At 37.0% G+C, this 20,161-nt stretch overlaps 1 protein-coding gene across 1 annotated transcript; it reads left to right on the plus strand.

Annotated features, from left to right (window-relative positions):
* The first annotated feature begins 15,280 nt into the window (after positions 1–15,280).
* LOC148876809 (Glycosyl hydrolase family protein) lies at positions 15,281–19,211 on the plus strand. Its single transcript, XM_088971595.1, has 6 exons — positions 15,281–15,916; positions 16,050–16,349; positions 16,706–16,875; positions 16,978–17,075; positions 17,379–18,161; positions 18,405–19,211. Exons 1-6 carry the CDS (start codon positions 15,392–15,394, stop codon positions 18,995–18,997), a joined length of 2,469 nt encoding a protein of 822 aa, XP_088827721.1. The 5' UTR covers positions 15,281–15,391; the 3' UTR covers positions 18,998–19,211.
* The last annotated feature ends 950 nt before the right edge of the window (positions 19,212–20,161 follow it).

The raw sequence follows: 20,161 nt of genomic DNA on the forward strand, positions 1-20,161 counted from the left end.
ACTGAACCAAAAATTCCGGTTCCAATTTTTTTGGTTCGTTTTTTTTTTTTTTTCCAGTTTTTGGATAATTGGGATTTTGAAAATTTTGATTTTGATTTTAGTTTTCAAAATTAGAAATTTGGTTAACCGAAAAACCGAATTAACCGAATTTCATTATATAACATGTAATATATAATATATAATATATATTTATATATTAATATATTATAATGAAATCCAGTTTCATAATATATTATAATATATAATATTTTATGTATGTTAATGAAATTTGGTTTTAATTGAAAGCTGAACCAAAAATTTTGGTTTTTAATTGAATAAACTAAATGCTCACTCCTAATGATTTCGTCGTTTATGTTGTGTTTTCTGCATTACCCAAGTCTTTTCAGTTTCAAAGTTAGATGCTTGTGAATACTCATTTTATTTTTTTGATGGAACTCTTACTACTAGTTTGGATTGAATAAAATTGGCTCTACGACTTGTTTAGATGGGCTTTATAAATTAAATCTTGATCAGTCATTTGCAAAGTCCTTATTTCTTGTGAATGTCGAATCTTGTATTATTCATAATTTACCACCTAAAAGAAAGGATATGGAATCTTCATCCATGCTTTGGCATCAAAGGTTAAGACACATATCTAAAGACAGTCTTAAAAGATTGGTTAGAGATGGAATAATTTCATGTGTAAATTTTGATTATCTTTTTTTATCAATAACATGCAACTTGATTAAAATTATGGGAAAATATGGTAAATTACAAGTAGAGGGAGGTGAATTGTCTTAACTCCCCTGCAAAAAGTAATCAAATACAATATTAGAAATGAACCCCAAAAAAATCCCTATTCACCCCTTGTTAGCCAGCCATTACGCAAATGAGTTAGTAGGTCTCTTCACCTTGCTATATTTTATCTCAATGTCCTTAGCCAATCATTTGAGTTTTTTTTTTTTCCTTTCATTGCTAAATTTCCACATTCCATACTTATTTTTCTTTAATCATCTTACCACCACCTTCGAATCACCTTCAATTATCAACCTCCTAAAGTTCAATTCTTTTGCTCTTTGGATTCTTTCTAATGTCGTAGAGATCTCAGCCCTAAGAGAGATACCCTCTCTAACTGGGCTTGAGAAAATGGCTAAAACATTCCCTTTCTCATTCTTGAAAACTCCCCCAATACCTAAAAACCATGGATTCCCCGTGCTATTACCATAAAAATTCAGTTTTATGAAGCTAGAAGGGGGGGGGGGGTGATATCCATGAGGGACTCGGTATCCTCTTAATCTAGGTAGAACCTACTATCTCCTTCCAATTTCTCAAAAGGTCATTTAGGGAAAAATCTGTAAATAAACCCAAGGATCTCAGCCATTGTGCCACCCTTATATGGATCAACTCTATTAAGTTCTCAAAGTTGCTCTCTTTTTCTGAGAAAATTCTTGAATTTCTTTCCTCCCACAAGGTCCAACAAACAATAGCCCTAATACACCTCCACATTAACCTACCTCTTTTCATTGGCCATGTAAAAAGGGAGGGAGAAAATAAGATTTGTATATTCACTGGGGGATTCAAACTACACCCAAAACATAAGAAAACACATTCCAAAATAGTTTTGGCAAAAAAGCAAGACACCAAAAAGTGGCACCTGGTTTCCCCATCAGCTTTGTAAAGAGTGCACCTATGCGGGGGAAGACAAGCCTTGGGTCTCTTTCTTTGAAGCATATCAATTTTGTGCTTTGACTGCCTTAAGGGCAAAATGACTAGAAAATCATTTCCCAAGGGTGCTAGGTGTTTTGAGTTCCTCTAGATTATTCACTCTGATGTTTGCGGTCCTTCTTAAAGTTCTTACTCGAAGTGGGCACAGATACTTTATTACATTTGTTGGTGATGCTTTTAGATTTGGTTATCTTTATTTGATTGGAATAAATATGATGCCTTACGTACATTCAAAGTCTACAAGGCTAAGGTGGAAAATCAGCTAGATAATAGAATCAAAATCATAAGGTATAATGAGTTTGAGACTTTTGATACTTTTCTCTAAGAGCATGGGATTATTCATCAAACTTCAATATATCACGTACACCTCAACAAAATGGTGTTATTAAGAGAAGAAATAGAACATTAATGGATATGGTGCATAGTATGATGAGCAATGCCACTTTACCCACATCTTTCTGGGGTGAAGCCATTAAGATGGTCATGGTAGTTTACATTTTGAATAAAGTGCCCTCAAAATTAGTGCCTAAAACACTATAAGAAATATGGTCTTCAAAAAGGCTGAATTTGAATCAATCACATGTATGGGATTATGTTGCTGAAGTTAATGCTCTAACCCCAAGATTACCTAAAACATCATCCAAATCCATTAGTTTCTACTTTTTGTCATTAAAAAAGATCAAAGGGATATAGGTTGTATGATCCATCAAACCCCAACTCTTCTATATCAAATCTAGGGATGTAAAGCTTTTTTAGGATGTTGATAATAGTTCTAAAATGAGTAAATACAAGTAGAAAACTTAATTGATGAAATTTTATTGAATCTCACTCCAAGTGTTACTTTAATTTCCTAGCTTCCTCATCCCATTGTTTGTATCAAACTTATATTGTATTAGAAGATTTCTCTATAATATCTATACTTAGTTTTGGTTGAATGGAATAGGCCTAATGGCCAATTTCCCAAAGAAGTAGGGGTGCTCACGGTTCGGTTAATTGAACCATGGGGCTTTTTCTTGGACCGAACTGGTACTATCGGTTTTTGGAAAACTGGTAACCGAAACGAACCAAAACTAGTTGGTTAACCGGTTCGGTTCGTCAGTTTTTTAGTTTTTTATTTTTTATAATATATATTATAAAAATATATAATAAAAATTATAAATATATATAAAATATTATATTTTAATTAATAAATAATATATCATATATTATAAATATATTTATATATAATGCATATTTATTAATTTATAATATATAATATATAATATATACATAAATATATATAATATATAAAAATATATGTATACTGGTCGGTTCAGTTAACCGTCGGTTTTCTATATTGGTTAACTGAAATCGAACCGATCGGTTCAGTTAACCGATCTTTTGGTTCGGTTTTGGTCGGTTCATTTTTCGATTTTTTTGCTCCCCTACAAAGAAGAAAAAATTTAGGATGCACAACTATTTTTCACTTGTTTCTTGGTTTGCTCTTAATGATATACTAGCAGATGGGGCTCTGCGTTGCAGGGGCTCGCTCATAAACTATCAGGCTCGAGCTCGATTTGAATTAGAGACTTGAGCTTGAGCTTGAGCTTGAGCTTGAGCTCAAGCTCAACTCGAGTCAAAAGCTCAGAAGTTCGAACTCAGGTACCTTTAATTATAGGTCTCTTAAGTAGCCGAGGTCTCCCTCAATTGTTAAGGTGCCAAACCGAGGTCTCCTCAGCTACTGAAGTGTCGAGCTGAGATTTCCCTAGTTGTTGAGGTGCTAAGCCAAGATCTCCTTCAGTGACCAACGTGCAGAGTCGAGGTGACACCCTATGTACACACTTGATTAGGCTCGAGAGACATTTGATTGAAGGTCTCCCTGGTAGCCGAGCTACCGAGACAAGGTCTCCCCCAACTGCTAAAGTGTCAAGTTGAGGTTTCCCTAGCAAGCGAGGTCTCAAGGTGAGGTCTCCCTTAGTTGATGAGGTGCCGAACTGAGGTCTCCCTCAGTTGTTGAGGTGCTGAGCCAAGGTATCATCTAACTTGGTCAAGATGTCGTTTAGCTCGAGCTCAATTCGAATCAGAGACTTGAGCTCAAGCTCAGAAGTTCGAGCTCGACTACCTTTAATTGCAGGTCCCCTAGCAACCATGATGCTGAGCTAAGGTCTCCCTCAGTTGGAGAGAGAGAGTGTCATTCTTGTAATTTATAAGGAGAGAGAGATGGCAGGAGAGAAAGAGAAAGAGAGAGAGAGAGAGAGAGAGAGAGAGAGAGAGAGAGATGGCATTCTTGTAATTTATAAGGAGAGAGAGAGTTGATTAGGGGTGTCCATGAAAAACTGAAAAACCGAACCGAACTGAGAAAATCAAACTGGAAAATGCGGTTAACCAAACCAAAGGACCGGTTCGATTTTTGGTTAACCTACAAAAAACCAACGGTTAACCGAACCGACTAGTATATATATTTTTATGTATTTTTATATATATTTTTAATGTATATCACATATTTTCTATATATTATATATAAATATATATTCATTATATATATAAATATATACATATTTTATATTTATAATAATCTATTTATAAATATATTATATATTTTTATAATATGTATAATATATTATATATCATTTATTATTTATAATATAATATTATAAATATAAAAAACCAAAAAAATCAAAACTGATGAACAGGTTAACCGGTGGTATCAGTTCGATTTTGGTTTGAGGAAATGGAAAAATCAGTAGTACCAATTTGGTGTGCAAAAACTACCCATGGTTCGGTTAACTGAACCGTTGACACCCCTAGAGTTGATAGGAGAGAGTGGCATTCTTGTAATTTGTAAGAGAGAGAGAGTGGCATTCTTGTAATTTGAAAGAAAAAAAAGCAAAAGAGAGTTGGTAGAGAGTGACATTCTTGTAATTTCTATGAAAAAAAAAGCAAAAAATACTGTTAGATTCCATTTTCCTCATCCTTAGACCTTCTTATGTATACATTTCAGCTTAATGTATATATTTATATTGATGATATTTAGGGCAACCTAATGCATCACATTTCTGTCAGGCTGCCAATACTAGGTCTGGAGAGGGATAGATTATGCAGCCTTACCCCTGTACATACAAAGGGTCTATTTCCAATATTTGATCCCTGGTCACACCCATGTCGCAAAGGAGCAACTCAATCATTTCATCAAAGCCCACCTTCTAATAATATATAATATTTAATCAACCCAAAACGTAACGACAATGGTTTGGCTCACAATGAATGATAAGATTAAGGCCACACTCCGTGTTTCTAAAAGGTTTTGTAATTTTATATGAGATGGCTTTAATATCTGCTATCAATCAAACTATTTCTTCTTTTATAATAGGAGCAAAAATAAGCTCCAAATGCCTCCCAAGTTACGTCTTTATTTTTAAATTCTTCTCTTTTTTATTTTAAAAAATAGAACAATGGTTTTGTCTAACATTATGGTAATATTGGATAACAACAGAAAATCAATGGTCTTTTGAGTCATATAATATAACCTTTGTAAATAGAGAAGTTAACAGTATAGGTCATATTATAGCTTACAAGGTAAAAAAATAAGGAATAGATACAATATTTCAACTCCTTGCAAATGGACTAGATTTATGATGTACACGCAAAGGTTTTAAAAACGACTCGAAAACAGAACACTTGTGGCCACCAGTTTCTAGGTCAACAGTTCAATTGTCTGGGTCAAACGATTCAGGCGGTTTAGATTATTAGGGCAACTTTTAGACTGCTATTATCATCGATACATCTCTGCGTATCGGTACTTTGAACCACACGGAAATACATTTTTTTTTCAAAATTTGGTTTTTGGGTAGTTTAATACCCATATTTATCATTAAAAATTAGTGGGGTCTCGAAACACCTGTAAATAGGTGTATCGGGACCCAAAAGATACGATACAATATGATACGCCCGACATGGGGCGTATCGTATCGAATTTTTGAACCTTGACTATTAGTTGTTGGCTAAGAAGGAAAGAAAGAAAGAAAAAAAGGAGAGAAAGGAAAAAAGAGGAAATGAATGAGAAAAACAAAGAAATGAAGGAAGGAGGGAAGAAGAAAGAAGAGGACGATTTGACTTCATCAATCAGCGATGACGACGGCGACACAACGACGATGACAACAGTCGTAGATCTCTTATATGAAATCTAGAACTGATATCTCAGATCTCAGATCTTCTTCTTCTTTTTCTCTCTCTCTCTCTCTCTCTCTCTCTCTCTGTTGTGTGATCAGTCTTGTCTCAGTCTCTAATCTCCTAGGAACTATTGTTCGAGTCGAACGGGTCGACGATTCAACCGCCCAGGTCAGTAGTTTTCTGATCAAGTCAACGTTTTTTGACTCAAGAATAGGTTAAGAGTGAAACGGAACCGGTTGCTTGGATGGTTTCTGGGCCGAATGGTCCAACCGTCCGGATCAACGACGATTCAGAGACACTAGTACACACCATGGTTTTAAAACCATCATACCATGGCTTTTGGGATCTTGTCTTTAAAAATCTAGATCGTTAGTATCCTAGTCTACTATGATCTATAGAGCTGGTAAATGAAAGATTTTAGGTGAAGACATGAATGAAAATTTTTTGCCATCTTGGGCTTCCATGAGCTTATTAGGGTATAAATTTTTCTTGCTTCTAGTCTTTGATTGTAAAAGGGAGAAAGACCCAATTTTGGTCTTCTAGGCTATAAAAAGTCAAAAAGATTATGACCGCGTTTGGCAAGTCTTTTCGCGCAGGCTTTGGGCTGTTTAGAAGCTCGAAAGCCTGAATTCTAGGTGTTTCCTGTTTGGCAATAGAAAAATCTATTATGGAAAAGCTCCAGCCCATAAAAGACGCCAAAAGTCCAAATTTGGGCATTTTCAGGAAGCTTCAAATGAAGCTTTTACAGTCTTTTAGCGCCCCGTCTTGTAAAATGTATGTGATCCCCACATACATGTCCACCAATGGTTTGCGGGTCCCACCTTAGAAAATGTATGTAGGTCTCACGTGTTAAATGAAAGGTTTGTTGGTCCACACGCAAGACATTCATATTACCAAACGGTCTTCTAGATTTTATGGTCTTTTGTGAGATCTATGTAAAATATTTCAACCAAACAGTCTTTGATCTTTCAAGATGTATTTGCAAAAGCTCTCCCTATCTTTCAATCATTAATATATAAAAAGACTTAACAAATGACTCCTATATTTACAAATTCTTCATTAAAACTTATTTGCAAATACTTCAATGCCATTTATATTACTCCGCTCGTCATCGTGAACATCTATCACGATCACCTGTTGTATATTTATCAAAAACGAAGAAGACACTAACTTATTACATGGATGAAACTTGAAATGGAAAGGTGATATGGTATAACTGGCTTAAGCCTTGTCACACCACATTACAAAATATCTCCATCCATGTCTCAAAATGTAACCGAGTTAACAAACATAACATCACCGACTCACATATGATAGGTGATAAACTACTGACATCACAAACCAGGGATGATCATGCCGGGCCCAGGCCGGGCATTCGGACTTGTTGGTTTAATAAAATTAACATTTTTAATAAATTAAAATTTTAATTTATGTTTACAATCAAAATTATTGAAATATATGAACTGGCTGTACAAGCTTATTGGAAGAAAAATTATTTCTGCGTCAGGCTGGAAGAAAAATGGCTCTACAGGGCCAAAACTTTTTGAACTTGGCTGATCCGGGCTATACAGGCCAAGACAGAATCACAAACAACACTAGGAACAAGATGGAAAGGGAAACAGATCAAAACATGGGAATGTCAATGGGTTAGGAATGGGTACAGGTTTGCCTCAACCTAAATTTGACTGAAAATGATGATGGATATTAAGCTCACTTAACTCGAAGTTAAACCTAAATATATATGACCAAGATTGCCTTGAACTCAATATATTGGGTCACATCAAGATGGTTTTATCATTTAACCTAACCATATTGACATCTTTAATAGTTGGGTTCCTCCATTCTGACATGGATGATCAGGATTCAAATCTTTGAAATAACCTCTCTATATGTGCTGTAAGTCAACCGTGAGATAAGGGTGGCCAGACTCCGAAAGTCCAGAGGGATATGGTGATGGATTGTAGAGGTTGAGGAAAGAGGAAGAGGAAGAAGAGAGGGAGGAGAGAGAGAATATGGGTTCTCTCTCCTCCATAATAGGTTTAGTTATTCGGTTCTTAATAATGGGTCCCCATATGGGTATGGGGCCCTATTTATAGTGTTCTAGGTCTCCTCTTTCAAGATTTTTTTTTTATTCTCTGCATTTTGCCCTTATGCTTAATTACCCATAATTATTATTCAAAGAATATTTTTAAATGTAATTATAATAGAAAAGTCTCAATCCTTAAATTATTTTGTAAATTTATAAATAATTAGCATATAATTAGTTTGATTCAGTTGAATTTGATTTTGATTTATGTCGAATTGGCCCGGTTGATGTACAAATCCACTGTCTTATATGTACAAGAGTAAGGCTGCCTAAAGCTATATGTACATCTGTCCCCTCGCAGTATAAATCCACTGTCTTATATGTACAAATCTACTGGTTCTGTTTTCCCCAGAACCAGATTTTCCTCCAAAATTATTGATTTTGGTCAGCAAACCACTTAACCAAGTAATTAACTGTTAGAATGGTTTTAACCATTTTTATTTTTTGAAATTTTTTATTTTTTATTTTTCTATCAAAACAGACCGAGTATTTGATTCAAATGGTCAGACCGTTAGATCCGGTAACTGGACCCCTAATCAGTTCGGTTTTAAAAACCATGCTGTAATCTCCCTCACTCATAGTGTTTTGTTCCTTTGCTTTGTGTTTTTCTCCTTTTCTTAGTTTGTTGTGTCTGCCTGTTGTTGGGTATTTATTTCCTTCCTCCGGTGTATAACTATATGGTGGGATTTAGGATTTCTTTGACCAACGAGGAGGTGGATGATCCCACCGTATGGTGGTCAATTTAATAGTTATTACAAATTTATTTACTAATATATCGATCTATACTCTTCAAATTTTGCCATGATCAAATATAGAGCAGCAGAAGATGCGAACTTCCATACCTTTTTTTGAATGGTGAACCCCCCATACCTTAGGACGACATGGGAGTGATGTTGTGCCTAATTATATGCATCATGAAAACAATTAACAAGGACGTGAAGACCAATTAAAAACTTTTATAGGAAATAGTAAACGCTAGCGAAGAAAGAGTTTTAAGAGTTGATGAAACTTATGGGGAATTTTCGTTGTACAGATCAGGTGGGACTTATGAATTGCATGAACTAGCTTGTTTTTTACTAGCATTAATTATTCCTCCTAATCTAATGGTAAGTTATAAATAGCAATTTCTATTATTAAAAAAAAAAGCAATTAACCAGAGCCTTGTTTGTTGAGAAATTACATCTAAGAAAAAAAGCCAAAGCTTTATATGGGAAGATTGCAAATGCTAATATGTTTAATGCAAAACCTTGTATAAAACGTTCTAAATTAATCTTGTCTTTGCACTTCTCAAACTGAGCCCAAACAATTAAATTTTGGACGAAATGCAGCAAACCTTGCATCCTGGATTGTTTGGGAGGACATTCATGGGGTTCTTCGCGTGTAAAGCTTCTTCTTTTGGTTAATAAAGTTAGCTATGCTTATCTTTCCCAGAAAAAAAAGGAAAAAAAAAACCCTGAATAACCTTACCCGAATGCAATGCCAGGTTACATGATCTGGGTTTAATTATATTCTCTCTGTTCAAAACCAAAAACAGAAAAAAAAAAAGAAAGAAAAATTTCTCTCTCTCTCTAACGGAGCTAATGAGAAAAGAGGCAGAAAAGAACACATGACTTAATGGTTAAGCCAAAACACACGCAGCGAGTGTTAATTTTTTTAGGTAAGGAGACCATTTTAACTTTTAATCTTTTTCAAATTTTCAAAATAGAAAAAAACATTAGTTCATCAAAACCCTAACCTTTCAAACCCAACGATGGCTAACCTTCCATCCTCTCCCCGTCCCCTTCGTTCTCTCCACCCTTGCTGTTTTGTAGGAATTGAGCTAATTGGTGGATATCTCCAGTGTCTCAGCAGATATCCATCCAGAGAGAAATGGAATACACTCGACTATGTACTCAAATCATGGGACCGATCTTCAGTGGCATCCAACAATTGACTTCGGGATTGGTATGGAATAGCTTGGCATGAGTCAAGCTCCATGGCTGGAATTGCTCTTGAATCAGCAATTAAGGAATAACGGAAGTCACAGATGGTGAGAGATGGGGATATTAACGATGTGTGAAAAATAGAAGTGATATTAACAATGCGTGCAAACTAGAAATGGGGGGCTTGATTGGATACCATATGATGAGGTATTAATTGCATAGAGATGCGGAAGGGGATGAATATTGAAGAGTCGACCTTCTTTTACTTTCGTGCTTTGAATTTAAGAACCTCATTGGCTCTTTTTTTTTTTTTTTTTTTTTTTTTTCTGGTTGCGCTTTTGTATTTTTCTGATGGTCTTCCTTAGGATCGCCTTCACGCTCAAACTATACTTCCTGATACAGCTCAAAGGGAACCTACAAGTGGCACACGTGCTCTTTTGAATGTGAAAGTTGTGGCGCCCGCACCTCACACAAAAGCTTCTTGCACCTTTTCCCATTGGCGTGGTTGCTCAGAAACCCTAGCTTCGCAAGAGCTTGGAAAATTTGGCTTCGTCGCACCTACTTAGATCTAAACTCAGATAATCCCCTATTCAGCGTAACCAAAGCGGCATATCTAAGAGATATCTGACGATTTTCGATGAGGTTAGTGAATGGCTTATTTGAGCAAAATGTGAAAAAAAATAGCACGAGTTTACCTGTGTCAATGCCAAATCGTCTGACGATGGAGTTGAAGTTTCTAGCGTTATAACAAGGGTTGGATGAGGTGCGGCGGAGAGCTGGATGTTTTTAGGGTTGGAAGTTATAATAAGGGTAAGTTGGGTGTTTTTAGAAGTTATAAGAGTGATAAGATGCACGTTTGAATGGCTTACGATGGAACGCAAGAGAAGTATTAATCAATTATTGGAAATAGTAAAGATAGTATCACTCAATTTTCAAACAGTGAGGGTACATTTAATCAATTAACTAAACTATAAGGATAGTTTAAGAAATTTATCCATTTTTACATGTATTTTCTAATTTTTATTGATTCATTTATATATAGAAAATCAAGATTTCGGTTAATAAGCCACTTAAGTCAGCTGATTGAGTTAACTTTTTAGAAAAGAAAAAAAAGTCAACTTTTTAAATGGACCAAGTCGATTTCTCTCACCCATGGACTTTGGCTTTGTTGGTAAGGTCTCTGACCGGTTATAATGGAAATTTGGGATTCAATCTTGCCTTAACTGGAGGGTATAGGTTTGGGGATGAACTACCCCTCTTTGTGTAGTTCCATGAAACTAAAAGAGAAAAAAAAAAAAAAAAAAAAACCATGCTCTGTTTTGAAGCTAAAAATTGGGCTCTAGCGATGAACCCATTGCTGGCCTAGAGGGATATGAGCCTTAGGTTGTGTATGGTTGCAATGCAAATACATTTGCACTGATGTAAAATCATAGCAGTACAAATGATTTAAGTGTAAATTTTAACTTCTTTTTGTTTTAATTTCTAACTTATTTTGTTTGATTGCAGTTAGGGGTGAATTCGAGCCGAGCTGAGTCGAATAGTACGAGGCTTGAGCTTGGCTAAAGACTGTTCTACAAGGCTCGAGCTTGGTTCGAGCCAAAACCTTGAGCTAGATCTCAGCTCGGCTCAACTCGAGTTCGATTTTGAGAAAAAATATTTTATAAAAATAAAAAATTATATATAAAAATATTTTTTATTTGATATTTAAAAAATTAAGAATTATAATATTTGTATTATATATATTAAATATCAAATATATATATATAATATATTCAACCCGGGTCACGAGCCTCACGAGCCAAATTCTAATAGGCTTAAACTCGAGCTTAGTTGAAACCGAGCCAAGCTCGAGCATCTCGTGAAAAGTTCGGCTCGTTGCCACTCCTAGTTGCAATATAAATAAAGTAAATTAAGACATGAAACAAAATAAAGTAAATTTGAAAACAAAATTAAACGAGAATTTGTATTTTTTACATTTGCGCTCCCATACATTTTTACTAGTACAAATAAAATTGCACTGCAGCCAAACACAACCTTATGTTTTTCCATAGCGGAAAGTGACTTATGTTGCTACATGTGAAACAAATCAATTCATTGATAGGGACTTCAACAAATTGCGTTGCATATGGATCCTGATTTATGATACAGAATTATTGGACCCATCTCGACCGGACATGTGAAAGGTATCCCATACTCCCAAGATAATATTTGTCAATTTAATTATATAAATTTTACACATATTTTATTTATAAATAATAGTATAAAAGTATGTATTATGCATGCGTGTAAGTAAATATTAATCATATACGATATATGATATTTAAATTCAATTTTTATAATCTTTACCAAAAGAAGGTGGGCCTTGGTACAACCGTTGGGTTGTTTTGTTGTGACCTGGGTGACTATGGTTCAAATCTCTGAGACAGTTTTTCTGTGCAAGGTAAGGTTGTGCATATCTGTCTCTCCCGAGACCCCACATTGGCTGGAGTATTGTGCACTAGACTACACCAAAACTGAGGCAAATATATATTGCAAATAAAGGAAGAGAGAAACAGATATTTGAAGAGAAAATTTTAACAAATTTAGCAAACTTTCTTAAAGAAATTGCTCTCAGTTTTCTGTTTTTCTCTTATTTTCTATTGAACCTGAAATGCTATATTTGGTGTGGTAGAAAATAAGAGAAATAGAAAGTAGAAAGAAAGCTTTTAACAAAAATTCTCTATCAAAATTTTCATGGCTTTCTATTTCTCACTTGAACAAAAAAGCAGCGCCATTCCTTTGGGTCCAGCACCGAGCAATTAATTTGTTTACAATGTAGCCCTGCAGCAATTCGCCATTGATCCAATACAACCATTTTTTTATGGATAAACCATGCATCTAAACAAATAAGATCATGTTGGAAGGATTTTTTTTGGTTGGGAGGAGATCTGGATTTATAGACTTTGATGTATGTGCATCAAATAAAAGAGGACTGCCGAGTAATAATACACAATTGGCACATGTTCCAGTCACGGGGGATAGTGTAATAATACACAGTTGGGATGTGTTGTGGGGCACCTTATGAGTGTAAGGAAGAAATCCAAACTCTTAATTGATAGGTGTTAGGGGCTGATTAAAGTTGAAACGAACGAAACGAAAGTAAAAGAGGACTGTCGATTGTGGTGGTGGTGCATTTTAGAGAAAGCAAGGCAGGAGGAATGGGATAATAGAAGAGATGTTGAGGAAAGTGAACGTGAGAAATGGGGATAAGGATGGTGGAGGTGGACCAGTAGTAGGAAGTGGTATTGTCTACGCATGATGCATACACCTCTAAGGGCCTAAGGCCAGCTACTACTTTTATCTTTATTCTACAATTCAACGTAATTTGTAGATACCCATGGCCCATCAAAGATATCAATAACAACATACCGGGAATAACTTTACCGAAAAGTCATGAGATCTGAAAGTAACTCACCGTCAATGACCGATCTAGTGGTATTAATCAAAATTTATAGGTGCTTTGAATGGTCAAACATATCTTTCCATTATTATTTATTTTACCATTCACAGTTCACTTAATAAACCTGAACCCTATATTGTACTAACCTAATGGTGGATCAAGATATTAAGTATAAGGATGTATAACAAATGGTCATGTTCTACGATTAATGCCCTTTGTAAAGACAGATAAGGATTACTGAATACATAGCTGTCAAGCGGATGGTGAAACTGAATTCTCATGGATACCTCACAGCAATGTTTTCAAATCTGGACCGGACCGGAAAAATCGGAACCGCTTATTTGTTTAATTCTAAAATCGTTTTTTGGCCAAAAACTGTAGATTTGGTCAGTAAATTATTGACTCAGGTGGTCAGATCATCGAATCGTTTGACCTGGGAATAGTTTTTTACCTTTTTTAGATTTTTAATTTCTTTAATTTTTTGTTAAAGTGAGCTATTCATTCAGACTGGACGATCAGACAATTCGACCCCAAAATGGTTCCTTATTCAGTCCGATTTTAAAAACCTTGCCTCACAGATCATGCCCCACACTACAGCCAAACCGTACATTGGGAACATCTGCTCATGACAAGTATGGAAAATGTTCCCAATGCAGATGGGTTGCATGTGGGGGCATGCTTTGTGGGGCACCAATATGAATGGGCTTGAATATGCTTATAGGCCCGCGGGCTTAAATTTGGGCAAAAAAGCTCGGTCCGCAATAAATTTGAGTTGGGCTCGGGTTTTGTCAAAATAGCCCGACCCGGCCTGACCTAATATTAAACTTAAAATTAGTTATGTGATTATGTCAATTTGAATAAATTTTTTGATTTAAGAATGTAAAATTGTGTTATTGTGTTTTAAAATATAAAAGAAAGTGAAAAAATATCATCTTGTAGGCCCATTATTCATTTAAATAGAAAAAAAAATATTATATGAATTTTTAATTCTAATTTGAATAGGAAATTTTTTTTTTAATTAGGTCGGCCTTTGGGCTTGAGCTCAGGTTTTGGGCTTTTTACCAGGGCAAGCTCGGGCCCAAGTTATAGGCTCGTTGGTCGGGTCGGGCTCGAGCTCGGGCCTAGTATATTTTCATTAGTGACAAGTGAAAGCCTGGCCCGATCCCAGCTCGGCCCATGAACAACTCTAATCCCATGCAAACTTTTCATTTGTTTTTTTTTTTTATTTTCTAGATGCACCCTTTCTCACTTACCTTATTTACATGTTTGGTGTGGGCCGTTATCATTACTTTACATCTAGAGCCCAATTACATGTCAACACCCTTTCATGTGCTGACATGTAATTACATCTAGAGCCCAATCATATTTATCCCTATAGATTTTCTGGTACATCAAATCAGATGGTGCCACTTTAGTTCTCAAACCTTAAAATGTGACAACTCATTATCTAAACTTTCACAACATGATAACTCAGTAGTACATGTCCATTAATCAATCTATTAAGTGACATTTGAAAAGTTACAAATGTACATCTAATTCTCTTTATCAACCATCCAAACATTAATAAAAAAGAATAAATGGTTTCAAATCCTTATCTCCTCTATTCAATAAAATTGGGGTCATATCTCAATGGGTATTTGGTGACCTCAACTTATTAAATAGAAGAGGCAAGGATTTGAAAATGTTAATTTTTACGAATGTATAAATGATTGATAAAGAGAATTAAATGACACTTCAAAAACATTTGTGTATTTTCAAATTTCACTTAACGAATGATTAATAAAAAGATAATGAATTGACACATTTTAAAAGTTTAAATACTGAATTGTTGCATTTTAAAATTCAGAAACTAAAGTGGCAATAGGCCAAAATACAAATACTGATCCGGAATTAAGTGAATAAAAAGCACTGCTTAGGAAAAACAGGGATAAGGGTTCAGACTTGAGAGAACCGATTTTAGGAGCAAAATGATATCGACATTGTTGAAATACTCTAATTCCATAAGATTTCAACTTCAACAAAGCTAAGGGTATTAACATAATTTGGCATCGGTGAAAATACGGCCACGGCCCACACTGCCAATACAAACAAATGTATTATGGTCATCGTGGTGGTGGAAGAACACAGACAGTCGTTCTTAATAAAGTAAAAGGCCATGACTTCAGTTCAGTCACTGCAACTCAGCCTCTCGTTTTCTTGCCATCTCTCGAGCAAATGAAGCTCCTAATGATCTCCATTCTCGTTTTCCTTGTCCACCTCTCTCTAGTCCTCGCCTCAGCCGATGCAACTCAGCCTCCATTCGCATGTGATTCAAAAAACCCTGCAACCGCCTCCTACACCTTCTGCAATCCGTCCCTGCCCATCCCCCAAAGGGTTAAAGATCTCGTTTCTCGTCTCACCTTAGACGAGAAGATCTCTCAGCTCGTTAACAATGCGCCGGCGATTCCCAGACTCGGTATTCCTAGCTACGAGTGGTGGTCGGAAGCCTTGCACGGCGTCACCTCCGCGGGACGCGGAATCCAACTCAACGGAATCATTAAAGGTGCTACCAGCTTCCCCCAAGTCATCCTCAGTGCTGCTTCGTTTGATGCCCATCTCTGGTACCGCATTGCAAAGGTTCGCACCTAACTCAACTACTCCCGCTGTGCTGCGAAGAGGGCAAGAACGTTACTTCCCGTATCCCCTCCATTGTTTTTTGAATTTTGATTCTATTAAGTGTATTTATTTTATTTTATTTTTTTCTCTGAAGGCCATTGGTGTCGAAGCTCGAGCGATATATAATGCCGGACAAGCCAGCGGATTAACGTTTTGGGCTCCGAACATCAATATATTTAGGGATCCCAGATGGGGGAGAGGGCAAGAGACACCAGGTGAAGATCCCTTGGTTACTAGTGCGTATGCGATTTCTTATGTGAGAGGGCTTCAAGGGGATTCATATGAAGGAGGCAAGCTTGGTGTTCACCTCCAAGCTTCAGCTTGTTGTAAGCATTTCACTGCTTATGATCTAGATAATTGGAACGGAACCACTCGCTATGGCTTTGATGCTCGCGTAAGTACATCTTTCGCTTCGGTCTCCTAGCATTCAGCCTAGAAATTAAAATGTCTAGTTCAGTCTGCATTTACTCTGTTTGTTGGTAGAATGGGCGTTCTTCGAGCAAAGTGTTTTTCGCCTAGCTACATAGAAACTTTAATCGTAGTGAATCCCATTGTTCAAAATTTCGAAAAACTTTGTTGGAGGATGGATCGGTGCTCATCTTTTTTTTTTTTTTTTTTTTTTTGAAACTTTGAGTAATGGCTATAGGCGTTGATTGCGGTGCTTTAAAGGCAGAAAATGGCTTCATTTCACTGTCTGGCCTAGTCCTGGATTAGGTCTTATCGATTTTCTTTTCTTGTTCTGGGGCACAGGTTTCTCTTCAGGATTTAGCAGATACGTATCAGCCTCCGTTTCATAGTTGTATCAATCAAGGTCGGGCAAGTGGCATTATGTGCGCTTACAATCGTGTTAATGGAATCCCAAGTTGTGCAGATTACAATCTCCTGTCCAAAACTGCGCGAGGACAGTGGGGTTTTAATGGGTAAAGATCAAATTAAAACCAACTTTCCCGATTGATGATTCATGGATAATTCAAAGAAAAACCCGAATACTGCTTTTACGCTGATTTCGATTTGGTAATCAGGTACATCACGTCGGACTGCGATGCTGTTTCGATCATCCGCGATACCCACCATTATGCTAGGACACCGGAAGATGCGGTTGGAGATGTCCTCAGAGCTGGTACGTGGTAGTCTGACCATTTCTGCGCATCACGCCGTTTGGTTCTCTGTTTCATTAGAATTTTCCATTCTTTTTTGTCCTTCGACCACCTTTCGTCGTGGATCCCGCGTTGGGATGCCTGCAATCTTATCCAATTCGAGTCCTTTTTCTTTGAACTCCAGTAACGCACTCATGAGTCATGACCATAACAATGATAGAGAATTTTCGGATTTACACTTTCTCTTGCATTGATTTACGGCATTATGATCCAATTATTAAAAAACTAACCTTTTTTTTAACTTTGTGGTTAATGAAAAAATACAGGCATGGATGTCAACTGTGGTTCCTACTTGCAGAAATACACCAAATCAGCCGTACAACAGAAAAAGGTATCTGAATCAGACATAGATAGAGCTATCCACGAACTTTTCTCTGTGAGAATGAGGTTGGGACTGTTCAACGGCAACCCAGTTCAACAACCTTTCGGCAACATTAGTCCGAAGAATGTCTGCAGCGAAGAACATGGTAATTTAGCCATAGAGGCAGCCGCTAATAGCATTGTCTTACTGAAGAACTCAGACAAGCTCCTCCCAATCCCGGTACCCAGGAGTCTAGCAAATTCCATCTCCGTAGCAGTAATCGGCCCCAATGCCAACGTTGAACAAACGCTCCTCGGAAACTATGCTGGCCCTCCGTGTTATTCCTCGGCTCCCTCAATTCTCCATGGAATTCTGGGCTACATCCCAGATGCCAAGTATCATGCAGGTTGTGACTCGGTAGCATGTTCCTCGGCTTCCATCAATGAAGCTGTGGCACTGGCGAGAACTGTGGATTACGTAATTCTGGTTATGGGTTTAGATCAGACACAAGAAAAGGAAGAAAAGGATCGAGATAGCCTGCTACTCCCTGGAAAGCAAAATGCTCTTATCACGAGTGTTTCGAGAGCTGCAAAGAAGCCAGTGGTTTTGGTGATTCTCAGTGGTGGTCCAGTTGATATTTCATTTGCCAAATATGACAAAAAAATTGGCAGCATCTTGTGGGCAGGCTATCCTGGACAAGCTGGAGGCACTGCGGTAGCCGGGATTATATTTGGAGACCAGAACCCAGGTGAATTTTACCGACTATGCTCTTCCACTGTATCCTCTTTTCCATTGAAAAGAGGATCTGCCCACTGAGCACTTGAGCAGAAGTTTCTAGTCTTGTAGTCTTAGCATTGAAATGTTTAAATTATATGGTATTTGATACAAAGATTAGTGAGAAAACAATGGAGGAATGCTAGCTCCTTACTTTCATACCTAGATAAGTAGATATGGATTGAATCAAGTTGGCCTAATTCATGTTTTTATGCAGGAGGAAGATTACCAGTCACCTGGTACCCCCAGGAGTTCACCAAAGTCCCGATGACAGACATGAGGATGAGGCCAGATCTAGCTTCTGGATACCCTGGACGCACCTATAGATTCTACAAAGGGAAAACAGTTTTTGAATTTGGCCATGGTCTCAGCTACTCCAACTTCTCTTATGCATTCAGCTCAGTTTCGCAAAAACAACTCTACCTGAAAGAATATGTCACCACTCATGAAGTGAAAGAGGACTCAAATTCCATGCGCTACATTTCTGTAACAGAAATGGGTGAAGAACGCTGCGACAGAATGAAGTTCTCAGTTGTTGTTGAAGTTACAAATTACGGAGAAATGGCAGGTAAACACTCAGTTTTGCTATTTAAACGGCAGGTCAATCATCAACATGGTAGCCCAATGAAACAGTTGGTAGGATTCCAGAGCTTGCACCTGAAAGTGGGGGAAAGAGCTAAAATTGAGTTTATGTTGAAACCATGTGAGCACCTCAGTAAAGTTCGTGAAGATGGTTTATCAGTGATAGAGGAAGGATCCCATTTCATGATTGTGGGAGATAAGACGTACCCTGTTTCCATTATGCTCTGAATCATGGTCATAGGAGTCTTGTAATAAGAAACATTTCCAAGTGAGGAATGCTATAATCATGGCCATAGGAGTAACCATTTTCAAATTCAGAAATCTATGCCCTACAGATTATGTATTTACTATTTTTCTGTCTTAATCTCAGCAACTGGGGTTTCGAGCTTGGATGTAGAACTGCAAGCTTAAACAAAGTAAGCTTTGCATAGAAGTTTGCAAATCTTTGTGTTCATGTTCATCTAACCTAAACCAAATGCTTTCTTGCGGAGGCAGTCAGGTGACCTTGCTGTTTCACCAGTACTAGTGCTGCCTTTTGCATCTATTTGTTTGCAATTACACCAAACATTCTTCACCAACAGACACAAGTAATTCTAAGGGTCTGTTTGGTTCATAGTCGGAGTTGGAATGAAAATCACACTCTCAGAATCAGAATAGTCTATTCTCATAGTCTGTTTGATTCAAACAGGAATTGGAATCAGCTGAGAGGAAAGAAATGGCCATTCCTTCAAATGAGGAATGCCATTCCACCAAGAATGGAAATGGAATTCCAACCCATCCAACCAAACAGTTGGACCATTTCGATTCCTACGCGCCATGATATCCCATCTTTGTTTCCTTTACTTATCAAAATGCATGTAATTAATTACTTATTTGGACAGCGATGGAAAAAGCAAATTAGTGGAGGCTATAGGCCTCTGCTTAAGCCAGGCGGTGGTTCTAAGGCATTGAATTAACGATCGAAGGATTACAAGACTAATCTTTGACATCTTACAGTGTCAAACGAATGGATATCAATAATGAAAATGAGAAAATGAGTGGGTGCTTTGACATCTATCTCATCTCAGACATTGATAATTTGTTGTGCGAAGGACAAATACTTTAATTCTGTCCCGGTTTAAAGGTCTTGGGTCTTCGGGAGGGGTGGACTGGATAAATGGATATAAACCTAATTCCGGGCGTATTTTGAATGAAATGGCCGCTGGATCTGCTAACTACAAGACATTACAAATCTGGGACATCTTCTCATGAATGAGATGTTCCCAATGTGCGGCTTTCTTGTAGATAGCAGATCCAAGGAATCCTTCTGTTTCAGTCCGACATTTGCACCAAGCAATCATCCTTAGTTTGGTATTGTTCCTTGTATTTAAGACTTAGTTTGAAAAGAATATA

The sequence above is a fragment of the Nelumbo lutea genome, chromosome 1 (assembly GCF_056320005.1).
Source record: "Nelumbo lutea isolate HS-2025 chromosome 1, American lotus-T2T, whole genome shotgun sequence".
Taxonomy (NCBI): domain Eukaryota; kingdom Viridiplantae; phylum Streptophyta; class Magnoliopsida; order Proteales; family Nelumbonaceae; genus Nelumbo; species Nelumbo lutea.